Source organism: Octopus sinensis, linkage group LG4, assembly GCF_006345805.1.
Source record: "Octopus sinensis linkage group LG4, ASM634580v1, whole genome shotgun sequence".
NCBI classification, from domain to species: Eukaryota; Metazoa; Mollusca; class Cephalopoda; order Octopoda; family Octopodidae; genus Octopus; species Octopus sinensis.
The window spans coordinates 105,983,501-106,007,590 of NC_043000.1; the positions used below are offsets into that span (position 1 = coordinate 105,983,501).

Sequence of the window (24,090 nt, forward strand, 5' to 3'; positions counted from 1 at the left end):
GTGAAATTGCTGTTATCATACAGCAAACACTCTATTTCATTCTCTCCCCCCCTTTCTCTCTCTCTCACACACACACAGAATTGCTGAGGTGTAGGCTTTTTTTTTCAGTAATAGCAACTCAAACCAAAATAGAAGTTAAAAGGATCAGTCTTGCATGAGAACTATAAAGGTTTCCTTGCTGGATCCTATATCCTTGTGTGTTTATATTGAGGGCACAGGGAAATTGGCTTAAATGGTAGATGAAGTTTTTGCAGCAGTGATTCTCAAACATATCTTCAGTTCATGACCTTCTTAGCTATACACATCACATCTTACCCAGTTCCTATAAATATGTCAAATCAAAAAGAAAATTAAGGGGCCTTTATGTGATCATTGAACTTGCTAGAAATAGCAGCAAAACTACCCTCAAATTACACCCTTCTGTCTTAAATAAAGAGAGATACATTGATCAAGGAAGTGCTACAATACAAATACAGCTGATTCAGCCAACTACATTGCCATCTCTTTTAAAAAATGGACTCAATGAAATCATCTTGAGAGCAATGGTTTGATATTTTAGTTACTTCTCTGTGCACAGAGTATAGAAAGAGAGGGTTAGCATCCTTAAACTGTTTTATCAACCCATTTGAGACCAACTTAGATCTTTGATATACAATTCCCCATTTTAAATTGTTCCTATTTGTATTAAAACCTACCATAAATTTAAGTTCTGTTCTAAACATTATTGCTTTATATGGAAGTAAAAGTTATTTTACTAAATCCTTTGAAATTCTTGATTATTGAAAGTATATAGGTTATTTTATCTTAATAGAAAAATAGTAATAAAAGGGTTAAGCTCTCTAATTCTGTATTCCAGAACCTGTTGAGAACCCTTTTCCAGTGCCTTGCCTTCCTTGAGGAAAACACTTACATGTCAGTTATGGTTTCAATAAAATAAGTGCTTGAATTGACATATCAATTACCTTTTGAATGGGAGATCCTTGTACCTAGAAAAGAACCAGGCCTGTGAAAATAACTCCACTCCAAATGTTAGCTGATAAACTACAAACATAGGTTTTCTGTTCAAATATTTCATCGTAAATATGACCACTTAATTTTACTTCAGTCCATCTAATTGTATATGCTTCAATTTGTGTAGTTTGCTTTAGGAAGTAAAATTTCAAATAGACAGTTGCAAAAAATGCATTCATCTCCTTGAACCAAGAAGAGAGTTTCTATGAGGTAGCTTGATTTGCTTCAAATACAACCATCTTCAAATTACTGAATATTAAAGAGCTCATTAAAAAAATCTTGTCCTAGAATACACCATCTGAAGAAAAAAGAGAAGTGGCCACAGCTGTAATACCTTTGATCACAGATCTGTAGTATCAGCATTGATCTGAGCTTAAACAATAAAAATATTCAATAATTACTTCACATATACCAAAGTTTGCTAAAAATCATTTCACATTTCTACAGTAGACCAAAAGCTGAATGTAAAATTAGATAGTTTTTATTAAATCTCTAAAATATGTACTAAAATGATAATTTAAAGCTGATTATTTCTCAGTGTATCTCCTGTAACCACCTGCATTACTAAACTAAATATTAAAGCTTTGGCTATTCTTATTCTTCATCATGACTTCTGTTTAAGTAAGAATGTTATACTGAGCTATCTGTTTTATTGAATAAACTTGTGATATATGTATAAATATATATATATACACATACACACTCATACATAAATGTGTATATATATATATATATCATCATGATCATTGTTTAATGTCCGTTTTCCATGCTAGCATGGGTTGGACGATTTGACTGAGGACTGGTGAACCAGATGGCTGCACCAGGTTCCAATCTGATCTGGCAGAGTTTCTACAGCTGCATGCCCTTCCTAATGCCAACCACTCTGAGAGTGTAGTGGGTGCTTTTACATGCCACTGGCACAAGGGCCAGTCAGGCAGTACTGGCAATGGCCATGCTCAAATGGTGTTTTTTATGTGCTACCTGCACAGGAGCTAGTCCAGTGACACTGGCAACGACCTCGCTCGACTATTTTTTCATGTGCCAGTAAAGTGACGCTGGTAACAATCACGCTCGGATGGTGCTTTTTACATGCCACTGACATGGAAGCCAGTCAGCTGCTCTGGCAATGATCACACTTGAATGGTGCTTTTAGCGCTCTACTAGCATGGATGCCAGTCATCGAATTTGATTTCGATTGTCCAACCTCTGTCTATATGAGTTAGAGGTTAAACAACCATCAAAGGGATAATAAATATCCAATATACTACTGGATGTACACCTATGTGTTTTTATCCAAATGCTTATTGTTGCAAGGCAATAGTGCAATTGAATAATAAGTATAAGTGGGGGTAAACAGAAATTTACCCAGAATTTATAAGGCAAAGAAGAAAATGGAGAAGATAATTAATTAAATATCAGCCTGCAAACATCAATTGGATCTATCTATTGATTACAGTCCTATGTATAAATAAGTAAATAAATAAATGAATTAGAATAAATGAGTGAATAGTACTATACTCTTATTGCTGTTTCTATTTTGGGGGTCCGTCCTGTCAAATTTGGCACATCACACCAATATTATACAGAGATTAAACAAATATTGGACAGAGGTTGGACAATAATTGAGCCCCAAAGCTTCATCAGAGAGTCCATAATGGTAAGAATCAAACATGTGAAGAAGTAAAATAAGCTAATAAAATAATAAAAATAATAAGGAATGGTAAAAAAATAAATTCCAAGGTAATATCCTTAGGTTTTGAGATTACATCTTATTTCAATTTACTGGGGGATATAGCAAGGGTAAAACGTTATAGAGTGTGGTTAATGGGGCGGTCCATATTACAGGGGTCATTAGTTAGAAACTAAAGGCTATGCAATAGAATATCCATAAAATTAACGTTTACTTAATGTGAACTTAGTTGGGGAAATCAGTATGTAACTATATCAATGAAGAAATAATTCGGGTATAAATTAAGTGTGCTGTTATTAACAAAAATCTCACCATAATACCTCTATGATGAGTAGGGTGAGGCCAATGTTAATCCTAGAACTTAATTGGTCCACTAATATTTGAAAATCTATCAATAAAATACAAAACAAATAAAAGAAAAAGAAAATATTCAAGGAATGAATTGTCTAAGGGGCCTTAAATACTAAGAGGGGTAATAAATAATATGTGCAGTTAGGGGTATGTTATTCTGTTATGAATACATCTAAGATACAGTTCTAATTGAAAAATAATTGTCTGAACGAGAAAAGATGAAAAATATGAATGAAAATATTTTCATTATTACAGACTATAGCCAAAGTAGAAACAGCTGTAAGAGTATAGTATTATTCACTCATTTATTCTTATTCATTTAATTTACTTATCTCTTATGATAAAAGGCAGATTTTCTCTGCCTCCCAAATCGTTCGTTTTTTATACAATTGTACAATATAGAATTTCTTCAATTGGAATTTACCTATGATTTTTCCAAGTAGATTCCGTTGGGTCATGGCATGTAAAGTTTTTTCAATTTGACCCCCAATTAAGCAAAAATTCGAGAAAACTCAATATTTTACGATTTGCCTCTCTCACTTCAAGTGCTTCACTCCTTCCATTACCACTACACTTTCTCCTCCTTTCTCTTTGCAAGTGTGCAACAATTAAAGTGAAAGTATTTATATAACAGGGATGAGCCATTAATACTGGTCATCCTTTTTGCTAGAGGAAGATCCGCTATGGTCTTATTTGCTACACCACTGCTTTTCAATTCATATTAATCAAATTAATATTCAATTTTTCACCCTTATTATGTGTGTGTGTGTGTATTAGCAATTCGTATAAAATTGCATCAATGACTTGTACTTGAATAAGTGGTTTCACATAAATGGGGATAAATTAAAAAGGTTTGTTGTTATTATTATTACTGTTTGACTATTGTAATCACGTTTGTTGGTTCCTCGTCAGGGAAACGTTGTTGTGTTGCATTTGTTAAATAATTGTAAACTGTAACCCCCCCCCCTTTCGGAGAAGGGGCTTTGGTTATTGTTTCAAAATTGAATTGTGTCCCTGTTTGGGGAAATTGACAATATTTTCACCGTCTTTACGGAAGCATTTTCGTTAAAATGCCTTCGATAGAAGAAAGTCCAAAAATTAATTTCGCTGCAGCCGTACACTTCTATACAAGAGGGAGGACAAGATCCAATTGATCGAAATTGCAAGAGACGGGCCTATAATTCCAGTCTGTTATATATTTTGAGTATTGTTATCACTAGCGATATCAAGATATAACTTTGTATTTTGTATTTTATGTGTAGATGTATATATGTATATATATATATATAGAGAGAGAGAGATGTACATGTAATATGTACACATATATATATATATACACATATATACATGCATAATATATCTACCCATACACACACACGCACACACATATACATAGGAGCAGGTGTAGTTGTGTGGTAACAAACTACGTTCGAAGATACTGTACATGATATGGGCGGTAGTGCCTTGCCGGTCTATGGCCTACCTTCAACAAACCGGGAAGGCACAAACACTCTGTCTTCACATTTGCTGCGTGAGACATGTTTTAATGTTGACGAGCTTGCTGAGTACATAGCCGACAATGAGCCAAAGCTCCTTCCAGAACAGAAGTTTGCTTACAACTCCGTTGTTAATTCAGTCCAGGCCAAAGCTGGGGGGATTTTTTTCCAGGACGCTCCTGGGGGCACTGGGAAAACTTTTGTCAACAAATTAATATTGGCTGAGATTAGGCGAACACAAGGCATTGCCCTAGCTGTGGCATCATCTGGAATTGCGGCTACTTTGTTGCCAGGCGGCAGGACAGCTCACTCCACTTTCAAGCTTCCGCTTGACTTAGTGAAGACTGAGACACCAACTTGCAACATCAGTAACAGCTTCGATCAGGCAGAAGTCTTCAGACGATGCAAGCTTATCGTTTGGGATGAATGCACGATGGCCCACAGAGATGCTCTTGAGGCACTAGATAGATCTCTCAGAGATATCAAACATTCTCCAGCTCCCATGGGAGGCATAACACTTCTTCTTTCAGGGGACTTCCGACAAACACTTCCCGTTATTCCCAAAGGGACTAGAGCTGATGCAGTAAGTGCGTGTCTTAAGTCATCCACATTGTGGCCACTGGTGAAGACTCTCAAACTTCACACCAATATGCGTGCTCATATGCGACGTAATATCACATCAGCAGCATTTTCTCACACCCTCCTTGCACTTGGCGAAGGTAAAATACCAGGGGATGAAAATGGTAATATTGCCATCGATTCCATTTGTACCATTGTTAAAACACCTTCTGATCTCAGAGATGCAGTGTTCCCAGATCTACAAGCTAATTATCAGAATATGGATTGGATTGGCCAAACGGCTATTCTGGCCCCGAGGAATAAAACTGTTCACCATATTAATGATGAAATGCTAAAACTCATTCCTGGGGATGTCTATGTATATAAGTCTATCGATACAACTCCTGACCCAGAGGACGTCATCAACTATCCAATAGAGGTACTCAATTCCTTTGAGCCCCCCGGACTACCACCACACATTCTCAAACTTAAAGTTGGTGCCCCTATAATGCTCATTAGAAATTTGGTTCCCCCAAAACAATGCAATGGCACACGTTTGATCGTTAAGTCCTTATCTCCCACCGTAAACTTATATCAATATTTGCCTGAATAATCATCATAATTCAGTGCAATCATTAACAGTACTTTCAAGCAAATCAGCCCCGAGCATCGCCGGGCAATTCTGCTAGTTTATATATATATATATGATTGTAATCAATAAATAGATCCAATTAATGTTTGTTAATTAATTATCTTCTCCATTTTCTTCTTTGCCTTATATATATCATCATCATTGTCGTCTTCGTTTAAGATTCACTTTCCATGCTGGCATGGGTTGGACAGTTTGACTGAGGACTGGCGAGCCAGAAGGCTGCACCAGGCTCCAATCTCATCTGGCAAAGTTTCTACAGCTGGATGTCCTTCCTAATACCAACCACTCCAAGAGTGTAGTGGGTGCTTTTACGTGCCACTGGCACGAGGGCCAGTCAGGCAGTACTAGCAACAACCATGCACAAAAGGTGTTTTTTTACATGCCACCTGCACGGGAGCCACTCCAGCGGCACTGGCAATGACCACACTTGAATGTTGTTTTTCACGTGCCACCGGCACTGGCAATGATCACGCTTGGTATGTAGAGGCACAATGGCTCAGTGGTTAGGGAAGCGGACTCGCGGTTGTGGGATCGCAGTTTTGATTCCCAGACTGGGCGTTGTGTTTATTGAGCGAAAACACCTAAAGCTCCACAAGGCTTCGGCAGGCAGGGTGGTGATGCAAACCTTGCTGTACTCTTTCACCACAACTTTCTCTCATTCTTTCTTCCTGTTTCTCTTGTAGCTGTATTTCAAAGGGCTAGCCTTGTCATACACTGTGTCACACTGAATTTCCCTGAGAACTATGTTAAGGGTACATGTGTGTTTGGAGTGCTCAGCTCCTTACACATTAATTTCATGAATGGGCTGTTCCGTTGATCAACTGGAACCCTCGTCATCATAACCGACTGAGTGCCACAATATATATATATATGCATACATACATAAATGTGTATATATATATATATATATGCATACATACATAAATGTGTGTATATATATATATATATATGCATACATACATAAATGTGTGTATATATATATATATATATATATATATATACACACACGCATAAATGTATGTGTATATATATTTACACATAAATGTATATATATATATGCACATACCTTCATACATGCACACAAAGCTTGCATGCTGTCAAAGTGAAGTATATTATCTTAACTTGTTATACTATTGTTAATCACTTTATGAAATGTTATCTTCCCTATCTACAACACAATGGGTCCTTATGTTACTAACCTAAGCGTACAGACTATACTTACACCTTACTACAGTTTTATGACTGAATCTCTCTTCATTGTTCACGAAACTTTAGTGATTGCATTAACACCTTAAGGCCTGGCCTTGGCTGGTTGAGTTTCATATTCTATTGTCTTCTGTCTGTTCTTTTATTTGTGCAGCTGTCTCTTATGTACAATGTCTGTAATTTCATCGTTGATCTAGCAGTTTAATGGCTTAATATCTTTAACTACTCTACACATCATGTCCTGCCTGTCCTTACATTTGGGCCCTCTATTCACTGTTGATTGACCTCTGTTAGAGTCATTCATTCTCATTGTTCACCATTCTGTTTTAGTGATACTTTCTCACCACTTCATTTTCATTGTCATTGAGGGCTTATTTGAAACCATATTATTTCGAACTTCTTTCTCCCAAAGGCATCCTGATTCATCTTTATAGTGGACAGCAGAATTAGTGGAGTATCAGTAAATAACATTGTGCTATTTAGTTACATCCTTTATGTTTTTGCCTAGACCTGTTTTACTTTGCATCTTTCTTTGAACAAAATATATCAATCAAGTAGCTGGGTGATATAACCATCTACACTCTTGAAAGTGATGCCCCAGCATGACCAGTCAGATGACTGAAACTGGTAAGAATGTTTTAAAAAATTCCCAGTTTTGTTTTTGTGACCTAGAAAGAATTAGTAAAACCTTCCAGTATACTTATTGTTAGCTTTTCCCCACACATCTTGCTATATTGTTCACTATCTGCTTCTTTCTTCTAAGTCAGTCACTGTTCTACTCTTTTACTGTCATGGATCTGTGAGTCATTATCCACTGTTTTATATATGATCTTAATACACACTCATTATTCTCCATCTCCCTTGTTAAAAAAAAAAGCATACATCCGCCAAATTTATTCATAGATATACTTTAAAGTTTTGTGTTGCAAAATCTACAAATCTTACTTGTGTTCATTGTTGGATCTCTATTCGTCTGCTTTATACATAATTCAGATAATCATTTTGTTGACAAGAAAAATATCCTGGTAAAAGGCACCCATGCTAGCGATATGTTTTACCACTACACTCTTGGAATGGTTGGCATTAGGAAGGGCTAGCTACGTAGCCAGCCAATTGCAACTGGAGGTGCTGAACAGGTGTATGGACAAAAGCCCTGACTTAAAGTGTGAAAGGGGACAAAAGCCCCATGCTTATATTTTTCGGTTTTTTTTTCTTCACATTTCATGGCACCTAGCCTGGTCAAAACTTCTGATATATTTCATTTTTATTTTCATTTTACTTGTTGCAGTCATTAAACTGGGGCATCATCTCAAAGAATTTTTAGTCGAATGTATCGACTCCAATATTTTTTAAAATGATATTCAACAAGCACATAGGTCTTCCCACATGCTAGAGATAACAGCCAAATCTTTAAACATTTCATCTATATAATTTCAAATAAACAAAAACAAACTGTGGTTGTAAAAGAAAACGAAACACTTTCATAGTTTAACAATGGCGGGGTGTTGTTTGAGGGGCTTTTTTCCTTAGGGTCTTTTCTATTACACCTGCTGAACAGAACTCTAAAAACCATACTGTTTATAAAATTTGATTATGTCTCTGTTGTGTGGAAATAGAACACCCAGAAGGTAGAACGGATGGATTAGTCCACCAGGATAAATATGGTGGAATAATGCCAATGGGTTGGCGGAAGGTTGGCCGTGACCTGACACAATACAAGGCAAAAAAATTTAAGAAAATCATCCTTGTATATACTTGATTTGTATTTATTTAGGGAAGCAAGTATCATGAGGTTTGATTTTTGCTGGTGCTTCATATTTTGTTGAAAGGGTGTCATAATTTGAGTTAGCGTCGAAAACAATGATTCACATGTAGCTGTGCTAGATCCAAATGTTAATGCTGCACCATACAAAAGATAAACATTTGGAAAGGCATCCTGTACAATACGTAAAGATCTAAAAATATCAAGCAGTGTCATCATATATACTTTAGCTACAGTAAGTTCACAAAGTAAGGCTGATATATCGCAATTAACTGAATTGCTCAAAGGTTTTAAAGCATCAAAATCCAAAAATGTCTCGGGCATTGGTAGTAGTCTTGCCAAGGAAGAATATATACTATTGTTTTGCTCTGAAAATCTATTATCTAGCTCTCCCAAGCTTTCGTTGATGATCGCAAAATAAATTTTGTGATGAAGGGTTAGCCAGTCATCTTGTGATAGTACCAGGGCTTTAACAACATAATCTGAAAAACGTCGGGACCTGCAGGCTTTTCGATGCATGTGTTCCTCAATAACATTAAATTGACTCATTTGTTTTAGAATCTCATCAAATTTTAAAGAGTTTCTCAGTTTGGTTATTTCACTCTTGGCAATCTTAAGAAGCTCAAGGCCACGGTATATATCACATTTGTGACTCTGAAGTTGTTTATCTACTGGTCTAATTATATGCAGAAATTTGCTAAGAACAAGGGCTAGAAAAACAAACCTTGGGGAACAAACTTAATGTAAAATTCCAGTTGCCTCTATACACATTTTTGAATCTGATGAATCTGTGCATTCGGTTAGCAAACCAACAATTTTGGAGTGATTTTCTATTACAGAAGCAATGGCAGTGAAATGACCTGACCACCTATGCTCCATAAGATGTGGCAACTTCAGTCTTTTGCAGAGGCTAGCTATCTCTGGCCGTTTAATAAAATTATGAAGAATATTAACAGCGTCAACGAACGTAGCTAACTCCAGAATCCACTTTATTGTGTTAACCACGACAAGATGCAACTGATGATTAAGACAATGAACATAGGGTATATATTTCTCAAGTTGATTCTGAATCTTTCTTTGAACGCCACCTATTTTGCTAGATATCACAGGAGCACCATCATAGCATTGTGACAACATACGCTTTGGGTCAATGCAAAGATTGGTTAATTCCTTAATTATCAAGTTGGCCAATATTTCAGCATCATAATGTTGAGTAGTTGGCATCGCAACTAACTTTTCCAGAACCCTGCCGTTTTTCAAGTACTTAATAACAATTGCAAGATTTTCAGTATTACTCAAATCACGCGTTCCATCACATTTCATCGTAAAATAAGGAACATCGGAACATTTTATTTCATCGACCACGAGGTTGACAGTGTGTCTTCTCAACAATTCGATGATTTCGTTTTGCATTGCTCCCTAGGTGTAGGCCACATTTTTTGGAATCATGCTGTAACATTCCATTAGCTTTGAGTCTTTCTCTAATGGGTACTGGAATAATTTCATAAAAAGTCAACAAGGCTGCATGTCATCTTCCGACTAAAGATCCTGAAAAGCTTCATTTCTGTTTCCCCGAAAAGGCAATTTGTTTGCACAAAAAAAAATGAACAATATCAACAATGTAACTGATATAATAATGGTTTTTGCTCAATTGATCATTTTGCAAGATTGAAGACATAGATATTGTTGTGGATAAACGCTGATGGCATTCCTTCCATGTTACCATAGCTTGGATATGGGATGCAGAGTTTGTGTGCTTATTTAAACCTTTGTTTTTTTCTTTTGCATGATGCCAATTAGAATATCCATTTTTAATAAAACAAGTATCAGCTTGAGCAGAAGTATTAAAGTGCCGACAAACAAAGCAAGGCTTTCTTTGAAAGAGAATACTCTAACCATGGACGACCAGTATACCAGCTTGATGTGAAGTCATGTCTCTGATTTCCATAAATTTTGGGATCAAACTTTGCTAGAACTGGCTGCACTGGTTGACAGTTGACCTGTCCTAGATCATCCAATGTGGGTGTCAAAGACTTTGCAAGACCTCCCTTGAGCTGCGAAACTTTGTTAGCAATTCTCTTGTGTTTAGCATTAGATGAATCAGATTGGAAATTCAGCAATGATTGCTTCAATTCTCTTTTTCGGTAGTGATTCATTTTGATATTCGCAATAATTAATTCTAAAGTAGAATATCGTAGTAAGAGTAACAATTTCTTAAAATTTATGTATTTTTAAATTAAACTCGTATGAAATTTCAGTTCAAGCAATTTTATTTTTTCAATTTCTTCAAACTTATGCTTTTTTTAGTTAAACACAAAATGATTTCAGTATAAACTTTGTTCAAAGAATAAGAAAAATTATCAGTGCAAGTTCTCACCTGAAAAATTCTTTGGGAAATTTCAAGAATTTCAAAAAACGACTCCCAGTATCATGACTTGAACTGGGGGCTTGGTCCTAAAGACGCCCTTTACTTCATAAGGTGACTTAGCAATATATTGATCATTGCAACATTTTAAAACATCATCAACAGTAAAGATTTTTTCATCTGTAAAGATTTTGACGATTTGTCCATTGTGCTTCAGGTATTGCAACACTATTTTGGTGTTTCTGATGGTCTTTGGATCAACTTTCATGTCCATTGACAGTTTTCTCATGGATGTTGTTGGGTCTTTCAAAATTTTGGCTTTTAGAGATTTAAGAAATGCATTTTCCCGTTTGATATTTATTCCTCCACTTCCTTGCTTTTTCTTGATGCCTCCCATATCCAGCATTCAGTTCTTAATGTTGTAGACAGTGCTCACAGAGGCCCCAACATTCTGAGCAATATGACTAATAGTGCAACCCTGGCACAAAGCAAATCTGTAATGCATTATCTCTTGGCTTCTTAAGTGGACATGCTAGATTGTATGACTAGAACTTCTGCTTAAATTAACTCTATATACCTCCTCCCTGAAATAGAAACAATATTTTAATATTTATGCTCAGGAATATATGAAAAATAAGGCTTCCAAAATATTCCAAGTTTTGCTTCCCCACCCTGTATGTTCAAATATTTTGTGACTCAACACTATATGGGAATAATTAATGAAATTTTTCTTTGGTTCTTGATTGGTTCTTACTTTATAGTATAATATCATTAAAGGTAAAACAAAAGTAAATATAACAGCATATCTTTGTTTTAAATAACTTTACTAAAGTTCAGTTGCTTCACTTTCAACACACGATCTTAGATGTAGTCTTTTGTCACACTCCTAAACTATTATCTTTTATTTTTCAATATGTTATTCTAGATTCCAATTGTCCTCCATAAAGAACCAGAACGAGATGACCATGGAAACCCTGTTGTTGGTACAGATGGCAAACAGAAATATCGATGTGGTTTTCGTATCGGAGGGGGAATTGATCAAGACAACACAAAGAGCCCTCAGGGCTATCCAGACAAAGTGAGTATCATTTCAGTCTCCAGGTGATGTATACTTTCAATTTTTTGTATTCATTGGGTTTCTGTAATCATTAGTTGTTATAGTTGTCTTTCTTTTTCTGTAAAACTGTCAGAAAAGATGGGGCAGTGACCATGCCCTTTGCATGTTTCACCCTAAACTGTTGAGATTAATATGGCTGATGTACAGACCCTCCTAGATTTCTGAGATTAATGTGACTGATATACAGACCCTCTCACATTGGTAATATTGATGTGGTTGATGTACAGGCCCTCTCTGATTACTATTAGATGGCTGGAAGTTGAAAGAATCATAAAAATTGTATATTCTGCATTATTTTCATTTAAGAAAACCTTCCAGTTCTTCTGGGTAAAGCTGTAATTGAGATCAACAGATAGATGTAAAAATTGAATATTAAAATGTTATTTTCTTGTCAGTCACAATAATATATGATGTTTAAAATTTCCCTCCGCTAAACACTTTACATTTCTCTCTCTCTTTTTCTATCTACCTCTTACTTCAAACCTTTTAACTATGTAATTCCCCTTTCCACATCCTTATCATTTCTCTCTTTCTGTTCACCTCTCACTTCCACTAACCACATTGACTGGCATAGCATCATTACTCTCTTTCTCTTTATCTGCCTGACTTTTAATATAACTGCCCTCATCTCTCTATCTGTATTTCTTTAAATATACCACCAAATATCTTACCTCTGCTAAACATTGTATTTCTAACACTCTTTCTCTATATAACTTCCTTCAACTAACTTTTTAACCATGTAGTAACTATTCCTTTCCCACCTACCTCACGTCATTAACACTTTTATCTCTTCTTCTCCCTTCAAGTAACCACATGACAGCATAACTCATTTGGCCTTAGTGTATCAATATATAGATAATATGATATAATAATAATGATGATGAGGATAACAACAACAATACTAATAATAACAATATTAACAACAATAACACCATAAGTATACACACATATATACAGCACACACTTGTACCCCTTCTTCTGCATATATATATATTTTACATATTATTCTTTAACAAGAATAGTATTAACTATGATTTCAAAGTTTTGCCCAGCTAAGCCAATATTGAACTGTAAATCATTTAAGTTCATCTTGGCTTTATGTAGTCTTAAAATGTTCTAGAGTAAGCTGAGTTCTATTGAATGATAATTAGGCTGCATGTTAGGTTGTATGTAAGATAGTATGGAGAATTTTTATTGATTAGATTTAGGGAAGTGCTAATGGTTAGAATTTATTCATGCACGTATAGCTTTGTAATTAAATGTGTATGTTTAGGTGTGTTATCTTCAGGTCAATGGGTTCCACAAAAGAATGTAGTAAGATTGTTAGTCAACAGAACTGTCAAATGGTTTGGTTGTTGTTGGTTTTATTTAGATATTAAAGGGATGTTTACCTTTTGTTTTGAGAATGTGAAGGTTAAATCCTGGAGTTCAGTGCAATGTTTTAACCTTAGTAGTTAGGTATGTTCTTGGTATGTTAGCTTTTAGAGGATTGGTATTTAAGGTTTCATATCTGGCTCTGAAGAGAAAGGCTAGTTTTTGAGATGTGATATTTACTATGCTAAGGACATGCTTTCATCAAAAGAAATTCTCAGTGACAGTGAGGCCCGGCAATTTGGAATGATTTTGAGGGCTCTAGTTGAAGAGGGTGTGTGCAGTGGATTTTCTTGATATGAGTAACACTTGAGTATTTTTGTTGTTGAGGCAAGTTGATATGGCTCCCTCTGGGGGATGCTCTCAAGGTCTCTTTTACTGGATTTAGCTATGCATGAAGTGACACAAGGATTGATTATTGAGGATAATAGGAGAAACACTAAATCTCTTCTCAAGTGCTTTTCTCCTAGTTCATGTGGCATGTGTATTTTTGGTTTATATAAACAATGTAACCTTTAAAGATGACGCTTATAAAATAGGAAAATGTGGAAGGAAAGTGAAACAGTGAAGAAAATTTTAAATAGTTATAAGAAAGATTGAAAATAGTGAACAAATTTTAAAACATTTAATAACTTTTAAACATTTACAACAGAAATTGAAAAGTATAAAATAATGAAATGTGAAAGAGCTTTGAGTTTTTCTTGCTATATATAGAAAATATCTCCTTCATTTCTTATAAATTACTATTGCTATAGCAATATTGTCATGACAGTAAAAGTTAGACAGGCAAGTAAAAATTAGAAAAGGGAGTGGTCAATGTGAATGAAAGCTGTAGAGTAAGCTTTGGGATTTGAGCAAATTTGTTGTTCGAACTGTAAAAGTAAAATTTGTATTAAACTATATTAAAATTTAAATTTTGTAAGATTATTTTAGATTACACCCAAAAGTTTATGTTGCATTCAACATATACAAGATTTTTTGGCATATAGTACATGGTTGTTTGACCTGCTATAGACAATATCCAAATCTCTCTCAAACTACATGCTATTGTCATTAAAAAAAAATGGATAACGTAGTCTGGGGCATATGGATGTAATAGCTTGAATACTTTTGATTATATAGGTTAGATTGGTCTGGCTGTCCTGTGCTTAAGCAAGATCATGACAATAGATAATGGAACTTAAGCTATTTATGATGGTAATGATTTTGATGATTTTTTTTTCCAACATGCATATATAATTGTATCATTGTCATAAAAATTGGACTGTTTAGATTCTGGTTTTAGCTACTTCTCAAACTAGTTGTACTGGAATTTGATTAAGATAGAGATAGTGAGAGAAAGTGTATGTCTATTGTTATGGGAGGCTCAGCAAGCATTCTGTACACATTCCTCTTGCAATGTTTAACAATGTGTCTTCTATTTACTCTTTGTATGTGTTTCAGTACAATTAGATTTACTATAAGTAGCCATAACATTTAGCTGTGATTACATTTAATATTGAGACTTGACTATATTGTTAGTACAAAGATCTGTTTTCAGGTCATTTGGGTAACTTTTGTATAGGCTTTTTCTGAAATAATCTGGTTTCTCCTAGGTCATTTTGTTATGTCTCTAGCACATTTTCTTCAAACATTGACTTAGAAATATTTAAATTGAACATCAACTTTTATCAATATTACTAATTCCAGGTCATAGCTGTCATTTTGCTTCTGATTTACTCAATTTTAACAAAGACAGCTGGTTAAAAATTAAAATTTGCCATAACCACCCAACCACAGATGCAGATAAACCAATGAAGGTGAAAATAGCAGTCAATTTTCACTTAAACCAGACCCTGCTGACCTTAAAAGGCACATTGATAAATGTAGTCTAGGGTAAATTCTGTTTGGAAAAAATATGGGACGGTTATTGCATGATTGTCTTTGGTCATAGATCTGCTCGTTTGGGAATGGCTGAGATGATGGTGATGAATTAAACAAACACAAAAGAAAATTATGTAGTGGTTAACTGTTAAGTAAATAAGTTCAGACCTTGCTACATTTTTTTGTTTCCATACCGCTAAAGAAAACACATTATTTTTGGACATCTTAACTGAATTTGTGTCATTTCCATTTGTTAGTCAGGAACGAACATCAAACTGTGATATGATACAGCCATTGAGGGAGCCTCTCTGTAACCAAGGACATATAAGACAATGTAGTCTGAAGTACACTGCATTTGAATAAGGCTGCTACAATACTTTTGATCATAGGTCTGCAAAATCAGGGCTGACTCAGTGTTAAACAAGAACTCAATAATACTTCTCTCATCTTATTTTAACTATTTTCCTATTCTGGCATGAGTTGAACAGGGCAGTATACATCTCAGTTCTCTGTTATCTCCTCTGTGGTCAGATGTTTTCAAATTTGAACTAATTATTTTACTAAATTTTTTTTGTCCACCTCTTCATTAATTACTATCAATTTGCAACACATTTTTTTTCCAACTTATATAATCCACTTATATAAAGGCAACACTTGAAGGCAACACTTTTGTTGTTTCTGACGATATGATAAAAAAAATAGTCAAAACTTGACACAGTTATCAAGGAGCTTCTTTTGCCTAGCTCTTCTTTGGTAAGCAGAAAGGTAAATCTTGAGCATTTGAGAGAGACAACTAGGTATAGAAGTTGCCAAGAGAATCAGCAATGCTGGATACAATGTCTTAAAGGAGTTGTGTTCCATTTGTAAGTTTGCTGGATGGCCATTGACTACTTGAATCCATTCACTTTCCCTCCACACACCAGGATGAGACCCTAGAGTGACATTGTTGGTTTAGTTGTCTATTACCTAATTCTGAAACAGATAGTACTGTTTGATATAGTTACCAGTTGCAGATAATTTTTAAATAGTTTTTCTTTTTTTAAATTTAACTTGAGCATACTCTTGCATTACACTCCTTGATAACAGTTTAATCAAGTTTCTTATCTACAATTTAAGTAGCACTACCACATTTCTTTTTTTTCCTCACATTCAAATAAAGGGCAAGGTCTGAAACTCTACACTCATCATGAAAACTGAATTTATCAAACTCTTACTGATTTGTTGTTGATACAGTTTCCTCATAGTCTGGATTTGGTTAATGTTGACATTATTACCCAGAAACGAAAAAAAAAAAAAAAAAAAGGTGTAGGAAATGAATATGCAAACAAAAATGTGCAGAAAGCAACAGGTGGGTGTGAAGAGGGCTTTGGAAAATTAACAAGATCCGAGTTTTTCCCTCCTAACTTTTAGGAAAATGGTTTTTTTTAAATGAAATTTTATATAAATACCTTTCAAACGGTATACATTACGATTATAACGAAATTTGTGGGTAAAATCTTTTCTGAAGAGGTAGGTAGAGGACTTCGGAAAATTCACAAGATCTGATTTTTTCCATCATAACTTTAAGGAAAATGGATATCTTTTATGAAATTGTATATTAATACTTTTCAAACGACATGCATTATGGATGCCTAATGTGCCGTAAACTCCTTATTTTTGTTTGGAAAAAAGTGGGGGGTACCCCATAAATGAGTTTTTGAAGTAAAACTGCATTAGCCACTTTTCTTTACCCATATTTTAAGATAACATTTTGCAGAAATACGTTTTCTAGAGTGTGGATTACATTAGAGTGAAAATTCAAACAAGTTTGAAAAGAAGAATAAATGAAAATGTTGAAGTTATAAAAATTAGTGGTAATAAAGTCTGAACTGGAGAGAGAAAGAATGATACAAAATCCTTACAAAAACCATGTTAATGTTTGTGTGTGTGAAACAAGTAAAATTATAATATTAAAACTAAATTTCTTTTTCATACCTCTTAAAAATCACTGGATATATTAATCCCAGATTGAAGATTGTGGCATATTAGGTCACCGTAATTCATTCTTCGAAGAAAAGAAAAACATTTTCTAATAATTCCGGTTTCTCCCCACTTTTTTCCAAACAGAAATAAGGGGTTTGTGGCACATTAGGCATCCGTAATGCATGCCATTTGAAAGGTATTTATATAAAATTTCATTTAAAAAAAACCCATTTTCCTAAAAGTTATGAGGGAAAAACTTGGATCTTGTGAATTTTCTGAAATCCTCCCCCTTCCTGTTGCTTTCTGTGCGTTTTTGTTTTCATATTCATTTTCTACACCTTTTTTTTTCACACCTGTTGCACTATTTTTTTTTTCAATTTCATTTCCGGATAATTATGTCAACATTAACCCTGGATTTTACTCTTTCCTGCATACATCTGCCAAATCTTTTCATAGATATTTTTTTATCAGATAGCATTGTAAAGTTGACAGACCAGACTCAGTTTATTCCTGTTGACTCTTTCTATATTTATTTCAGTATCACACTTGATACAATTTATGTAGTACTAGCAGTATCGCCCGGCGTTGCTCGAGTTTGTAAGGGAAATAACTATAAAGCATTTTTAGAGAGTTATAGCCAAAAAATAGCAAAAAGATGGAAAAAAAATTATGGTTAATTTTTTTGAGAGTTAAAAAGGTCGAGTTGCGTCCCCTAGACAGTCTGTGGTTTGTGTTTCTGATTCTCGACCCCATGTCGAATTTATCGATTCTTTTCAGAACTGGGGGAACTTTTCAAAATTTTCGCTGCGTTAGTTTTGAATTATGACATTGGGCTATGTGTGTGTCAAGTTTCATCAGAATCGGTTGAAAGCCGTGGTCAGGGTGAGGGTACAAGCAAACAGACACACAGACATGCAGACAGACAAACTGCCGTTTATATAGAGAGAGATGTTCCTCTCCTATGAAGAAGAATATTATATTAACAGTTCTGTATTCTTTCCAATCTCAGCTGCTATTTTCTCCCTAGCTTTCCCCTTCAGCACTAATTACATAATTTAAATAATAGAAACTCTTTCAGCGAGCCTGCTGAGCAGCTCATGGCTTTCAGTTCTCATCTGTCCATGCTGTTAGTTACTTTATGCATCTGATTCATCTGAAGCTTGGCTTCCCTGCCAGTCTACCAGAGATTCATTTATATCTGTTGCTTGTAATCTATTGTTCATAATTTGATTTCTGACCTGAGCAATGTTTATTGTCTCTTTAAACAAGATGCTTCACTTCACCTTACTCCATTGTACTTAGTTGAAAAGAATATCAGGCTAGTGCTGGTGTAGCCTTCTGTCCTTGATGTTCTTGGTCAAGGGCTGGAGGGCCAAGAGGGTATCTATTTTCTCTTGTGATTACATTGACATCTAAAACAATAAGCAAAAATATGGTACATTTTACCAGGTCATTACTCATGTGTGAATCACAGCTATTTTTTTTTTTTTCCTTTTTTTGTAAAGAAAACACAATACTGAGTATTAGTGTAATTTTTTTCTAAATATTAAGTCAGGCAACTTTGTTTTTTTTACTACCATGCTTTGAACTTCTGCAGATCTTTAGTTAATTTTGATTGTTGTTATTACTTAGTTCCAGGTGAGCCATGATCTAGCAGACCTATGACTAAAGCTGTTCCAACTGTGACCACCTTGTTTTTTCAGACATAGGCTATTCTGAATTACGCCATGCAAAATGTTTCTCCATTTTTTTCAAGATGTTTGTAATTTGAAGGGCTTTTGGCTGCTATTTCCAGCTAGTCAAGCACTCATGTAGAACAGCCATGGGCAAACTGTGGCCCACAAGACTTCTTGAATGGCATGGCCAATGAAAAATTACCTTGAATTATTTTAGTAGTGCAGCCCACCTGATAATGAGCTACGTCTTGTGTGGTCCACTTCTTGAAAAGGGTTGCCCATGACTGACGAAGAAACGATTTTGACATATTTTGCATATTATTAGAGTAACTATCGAATGCATTCCCTTGAGTTAATTGTTGCCATTGTGAAATGATAGTGTTCTCATTACCCAGTGTGGTTGAGATATTAGTTTTTGGAATAATATTGGAAGGTCACACATATGTAAAATAATTGAGAAACTATGATTAGCCGAAATTATCCATGTAATTAATTCACAAAAATTCTCTGCTTCTTTTTCAGATTTAAGATATCCTTAGATGTTTTTGTAATGATAATCTGATTTTTTTAAAATTGCAATTTGAACAAATGCTCTTTTTTTTTTTTCATGCAGCAGAATGTGAACTAAAAATCTTTCAATTATTGTTCTTCATTGTAAATTAACTAATTCCTGTTGCTTTTTTCCTTAATTTTTTGTTCCTTTAAATTTTCACTATTGTGTGTACATGAGAGTAAAAATATATAGGATCCTGTTGTGATTTCAGGGTATATATGTGACGTATATTCATGAAAATGGTCCTGCTGCACGAACTGGGCTTCAGGTTCATGACAAAATACTTCAGGTGAGTGAATTTAGTTTATTACTTAAATTAATTTTCTTTAAACTGTAGAAAATACCATTGAAAATATACTAGGCTACTGTTCAGGATACACCATGCTTCATTCATTGCACAGTGGTCTTAATGTACAGTGATTATAGAATACTAATGTTTCAGTTATCAGGAGATATTCAAATACCTGTTCTTTTCCTTTATCTAAAACTGAATCTTGTAAATGAGACATTAGGACAGGATTACACATTTTTTTATCAGTTGTGTACATTTATTTACTGATTCATTCACAGCTACTTATTAAGTGAAAGTTGTGTTTCGTTGATGAAGTCAGATTAAGAGTGAAACATTTTCAGAATTATCTCTCTCTCTTACTAAAAAAAAAAAAATTGAAAATAATGTTAGTAATTGACTTGTATTGTTTTTCCTTCACCACATATTTATATTTCTTGTTTAACTTTTAAAACTTACAATGATTTAATCTTTTAGCATTCAGTTTACTCTGTCAAATGTAATGCTTATTTATTCATATTATTTTGAATTAGTCATGCATTATCTTGTAACTTTGAGATTTTGATGATGTTATTTGTTATTTTTAGAAAGGCATTGTAGGGTAGGTGTGAGAGGCATGATCTAGCCAGTTTTGACATAAAACAAATAGAATATTTAGGCCAGATCTGGCTGGTTTGATTGTGAAAGGGTTAGCTCTTTCTTACCTTTAGGAAGTTCTCAGTAGACAGAACCATTACCACTGATTAAGTTCCTATCTTTGCTGTGGATACAACCAGTATCTTGCTACATATAAACTGGGAAACATGACTGTTAAAATATTGAGTGTATTTTATATAACTAACATGGAAGTGTCTGCAGCATGCTCCCACACTGCACTGAAGCATGATCTGTTTGGTATGCAGTGCCTAGGATTCACTTCTGAAACTCAATAGCCTACCAGTGCTGTATGGCTGTTGACAAGAATTCAGTTGGATTACTTGATTACAATTACAACTATCATTCAAATTCTGTGGTTTATATAAACCTACCCCTCCTTTGTAAAGTGTGAAAAATAACAATCTTTTTACTAACTGTGCATGTGTATGAATAATGTAATGAATTTCCATATATATATGAACTTTGTGTCTATGTTTTTTCCAGGTGAATGGTCATGACATGACTGTAGCCACACACAAAAAGGCTGTAGAATACATCCAACGGAAGCCAGTTCTAAATATGTTAGTTTACCGTAAAGGTGTGCCTCCACTACAGAAATCTCCTAGCCAGCAGCAAACACAGTTCCAGGCATACAACCAACAAGACTATTCACCGCAGGCACAGTATCAACAGCGGCAGTACTAATCATCTCATTGCACATTCTCTGTCTCTCACTTCTTGCTCTCTCTTCAACATACATCACTTTACATCATTATCATTTTCATCTGATTAATTTTTATCAGATGCCAACACCATTTTTTTCTCACAACAAAAATATCTCATATTCTTTTTCCGTTATTTTTTTCTATTTTTTCTTCAACTTATAAACACAAATTGTAAATGAATGTATGTGTGTATGTATGTGAACTGGCTCCATTTCTTTGTTGGAACAACTTCAATGCTATGAAGATTGCAGCACGTGTTTCCTTTCTGCTCTGTATGTTAGGCTTTATGCCTCAATAAGAAATCCTATTATTTTATTTGTGTCTGTAGTGTGTGTGTGTATATATATATATATATATATATATATTATATATATATATATATATATATATATATGAATATTTTCATTGTTTAAATCTTTTTGTGTCTCTTTGTTATTTTGCCCTTTTTTCTTAGAAATCTTGAATATATTATCTGAAAATCAGGTGCCATAATCATATTGTATAACAAAATAAAAACAAACTACATTCATATTTTTATCACCATTTAATTGTGAGTTTGTGAATCTTGAACTGTTTCTAAAAATAGAAATTTATTTAAGTAAATGATCTACCTTGTGTGTGTTGTGTTGTATTCATTTGAAGTTGGGGATTCATTTTGTTGCTATTCAGAGACTCTTCATTTGTTTGTTACTTGAAGGATTGCATGTAGCAAGAATCTATTGAACAGTAGTGGAGAGGATCCACAGCTTTGCATGAATAAGTAAGTTCTACTATATATATATATTGAATATGCTTTCTCTCACTTGTACATCCTTGTGTGTGTTGCGAGGTCAGGCAGCCGAATTAAGACAGTTTGTGTTTATATTTTGTGTATGTTTATTTGTTATAACATTAGAAAGGATATCATGTAATGTTACAATTGACTGAATACAGATATGGAAAGCTGAGCATGCCTTCTAACATCATCCATAGACCTGAATGCCTTTCTAATGGCAGTCTTCAGCATAGTGACATTGCTGTGAGCTGTTGCATTGGACTTGTGCTCAATGATGCTCCATATCCAAAAATCATAACAATAAAGATCTGCCAAGCTAGACTTCCTTGGAGACAAATAGTGAAAGCTTCATCTTGAAATAATCCTGCACATGCTCTGATACAGGTCTTATTGCAGACTCTTGGGTGAACATAACCTCATTCAGATTAGAATGCCTAATAATCAATGTCACTGGAACTCTATCAAGGATGTTTGACTATTCAGTCATGTTGATAAAATTTGCTTCGATAAAATGAGGTGGTATCACTTAGCTTTTGTTTGCAATGGCTTACTCCCAACACCATCACTGGGGTAGGATCTTATTTTGTAAGACAGCAATAACTTCAGAAGGCTGAGAAGCAATAACCCTGCCATTGTGGTGATTGATGACTTGTCTAACTATGAATTTGTTTTTGTTGACAAAGATCTTTACTTTCCTTCCCATATGATTCAGATAATTGAAAAGCTTTGGGGCTCTCTCAACCCTAATAGCTTTAGAGCAGGCTGTGAGAATGCATCAATACCAGTAAACATTGACTTTATATTTAAGTAGCTTTTAACAGCGTTAACTATTGTCTTCCAGCTCACATTGTGGTCTTTGGCAAGCTGATAGTGACTTTTGTGGTCTTTGGCCATGCTGATAATGATTTTCTGTGATAGATCATTTCAAATCAGCCTGAAAGGTACAGGTACACTTGCAATAAAACGATAAACGTCTCCCTTTTCAAGCCTAGCCAGGCTCATGGGCCCAGTTTCCTGGTTTCTGTGGCGTATGTGCTCCCCCCAGCTGGATGGGATGGCAGTCCATCGCAGCATTACTCAAGAAACAGGAAGAGAGAGTGAGAGAAAGTTGTGGCGAAAGAGTACAACAGGGGTTGCCACCCCCCCCTGCCAGAGCCTTGTGGAGCTTTTAGGTGTTTTCGCTCAATAAACACACAACACCTGGTCTGGGAATTGAAACCTCGATCCTCCGACCGCGAGTCCACTGCCCTAATCACTGAGCCTTTAGTTTACTCAGAGTACAGTAAACTGTTCCATTTTCATACCTTGTATTGATAATGATGTCATGAAGGCTATGCTCAGCATGGCTCATTTCAACAATAACATTTTGTAGCAGTGATTCCCTAACTTGAGTATAATCTATCACAATGTGTAATAAAAAAAAGAACGAAGTTAATATTTTAGACTTGTTACCTGTAAAATATTAGCTCTTAATTCATGGTATCATAATATTTTAAAAGTGGGTTCAATTTAGCTGCCTCTGTGTGTGTGTATTTGAATTTCAATCTGCGTTGTGAATAATCTGTGTAATAATAATTGTTGTTTACAGTTTTACACTTTGATGTTAGGAGCAGATTTATTTCAAACTGCTACCACTTACTATTAATAGCAATACACACACACACACACACACACACACACACACACACACACACAGTGTATTTATTAGGTGGGTGTCATAGTTTATAACTCATCCACTCTGTGATTTTCTAAATAATTTCTCATTTTTCATTTTTTTCTCCCATTTCTTTAAAAAAATTTTATGTACAGTGTTTCTGACTGATTCTATTGTTGTTTCCTGTTATAACAATATGAAATATTTATAGATAAACCTTTTTGGCATCTGTGGAAATCAATTAAAACAAAGTAAAACATTATCAGCCGACTGTTCTAAGTCAGATTTGAAATCCTGCCGATCCAAATCCTCTATTTTATTTATATTTTTTTAAAATTTATTTTTTCATTATTACTATTTCTTTCATTATTATTATTA

At 34.7% G+C, this 24,090-nt stretch overlaps 1 protein-coding gene across 1 annotated transcript in view; it reads left to right on the forward strand.

Annotated features, from left to right (window-relative positions):
- LOC115210303 (tax1-binding protein 3 homolog) overlaps nucleotides 1-21,622 on the forward strand; it is a 29,365-nt gene extending 7,743 nt beyond the window's left edge. The window contains exons 2-4 of the mRNA XM_029778826.2: nucleotides 12,017-12,169; nucleotides 19,845-19,922; nucleotides 21,063-21,622. Coding sequence (XP_029634686.1) covers nucleotides 12,017-12,169; nucleotides 19,845-19,922; nucleotides 21,063-21,263 — 432 coding nt within the window. The 3' untranslated portion in view covers nucleotides 21,264-21,622. The remainder of the gene's footprint in view (nucleotides 1-12,016; nucleotides 12,170-19,844; nucleotides 19,923-21,062) is intronic.
- The last annotated feature ends 2,468 nt before the right edge of the window (nucleotides 21,623-24,090 follow it).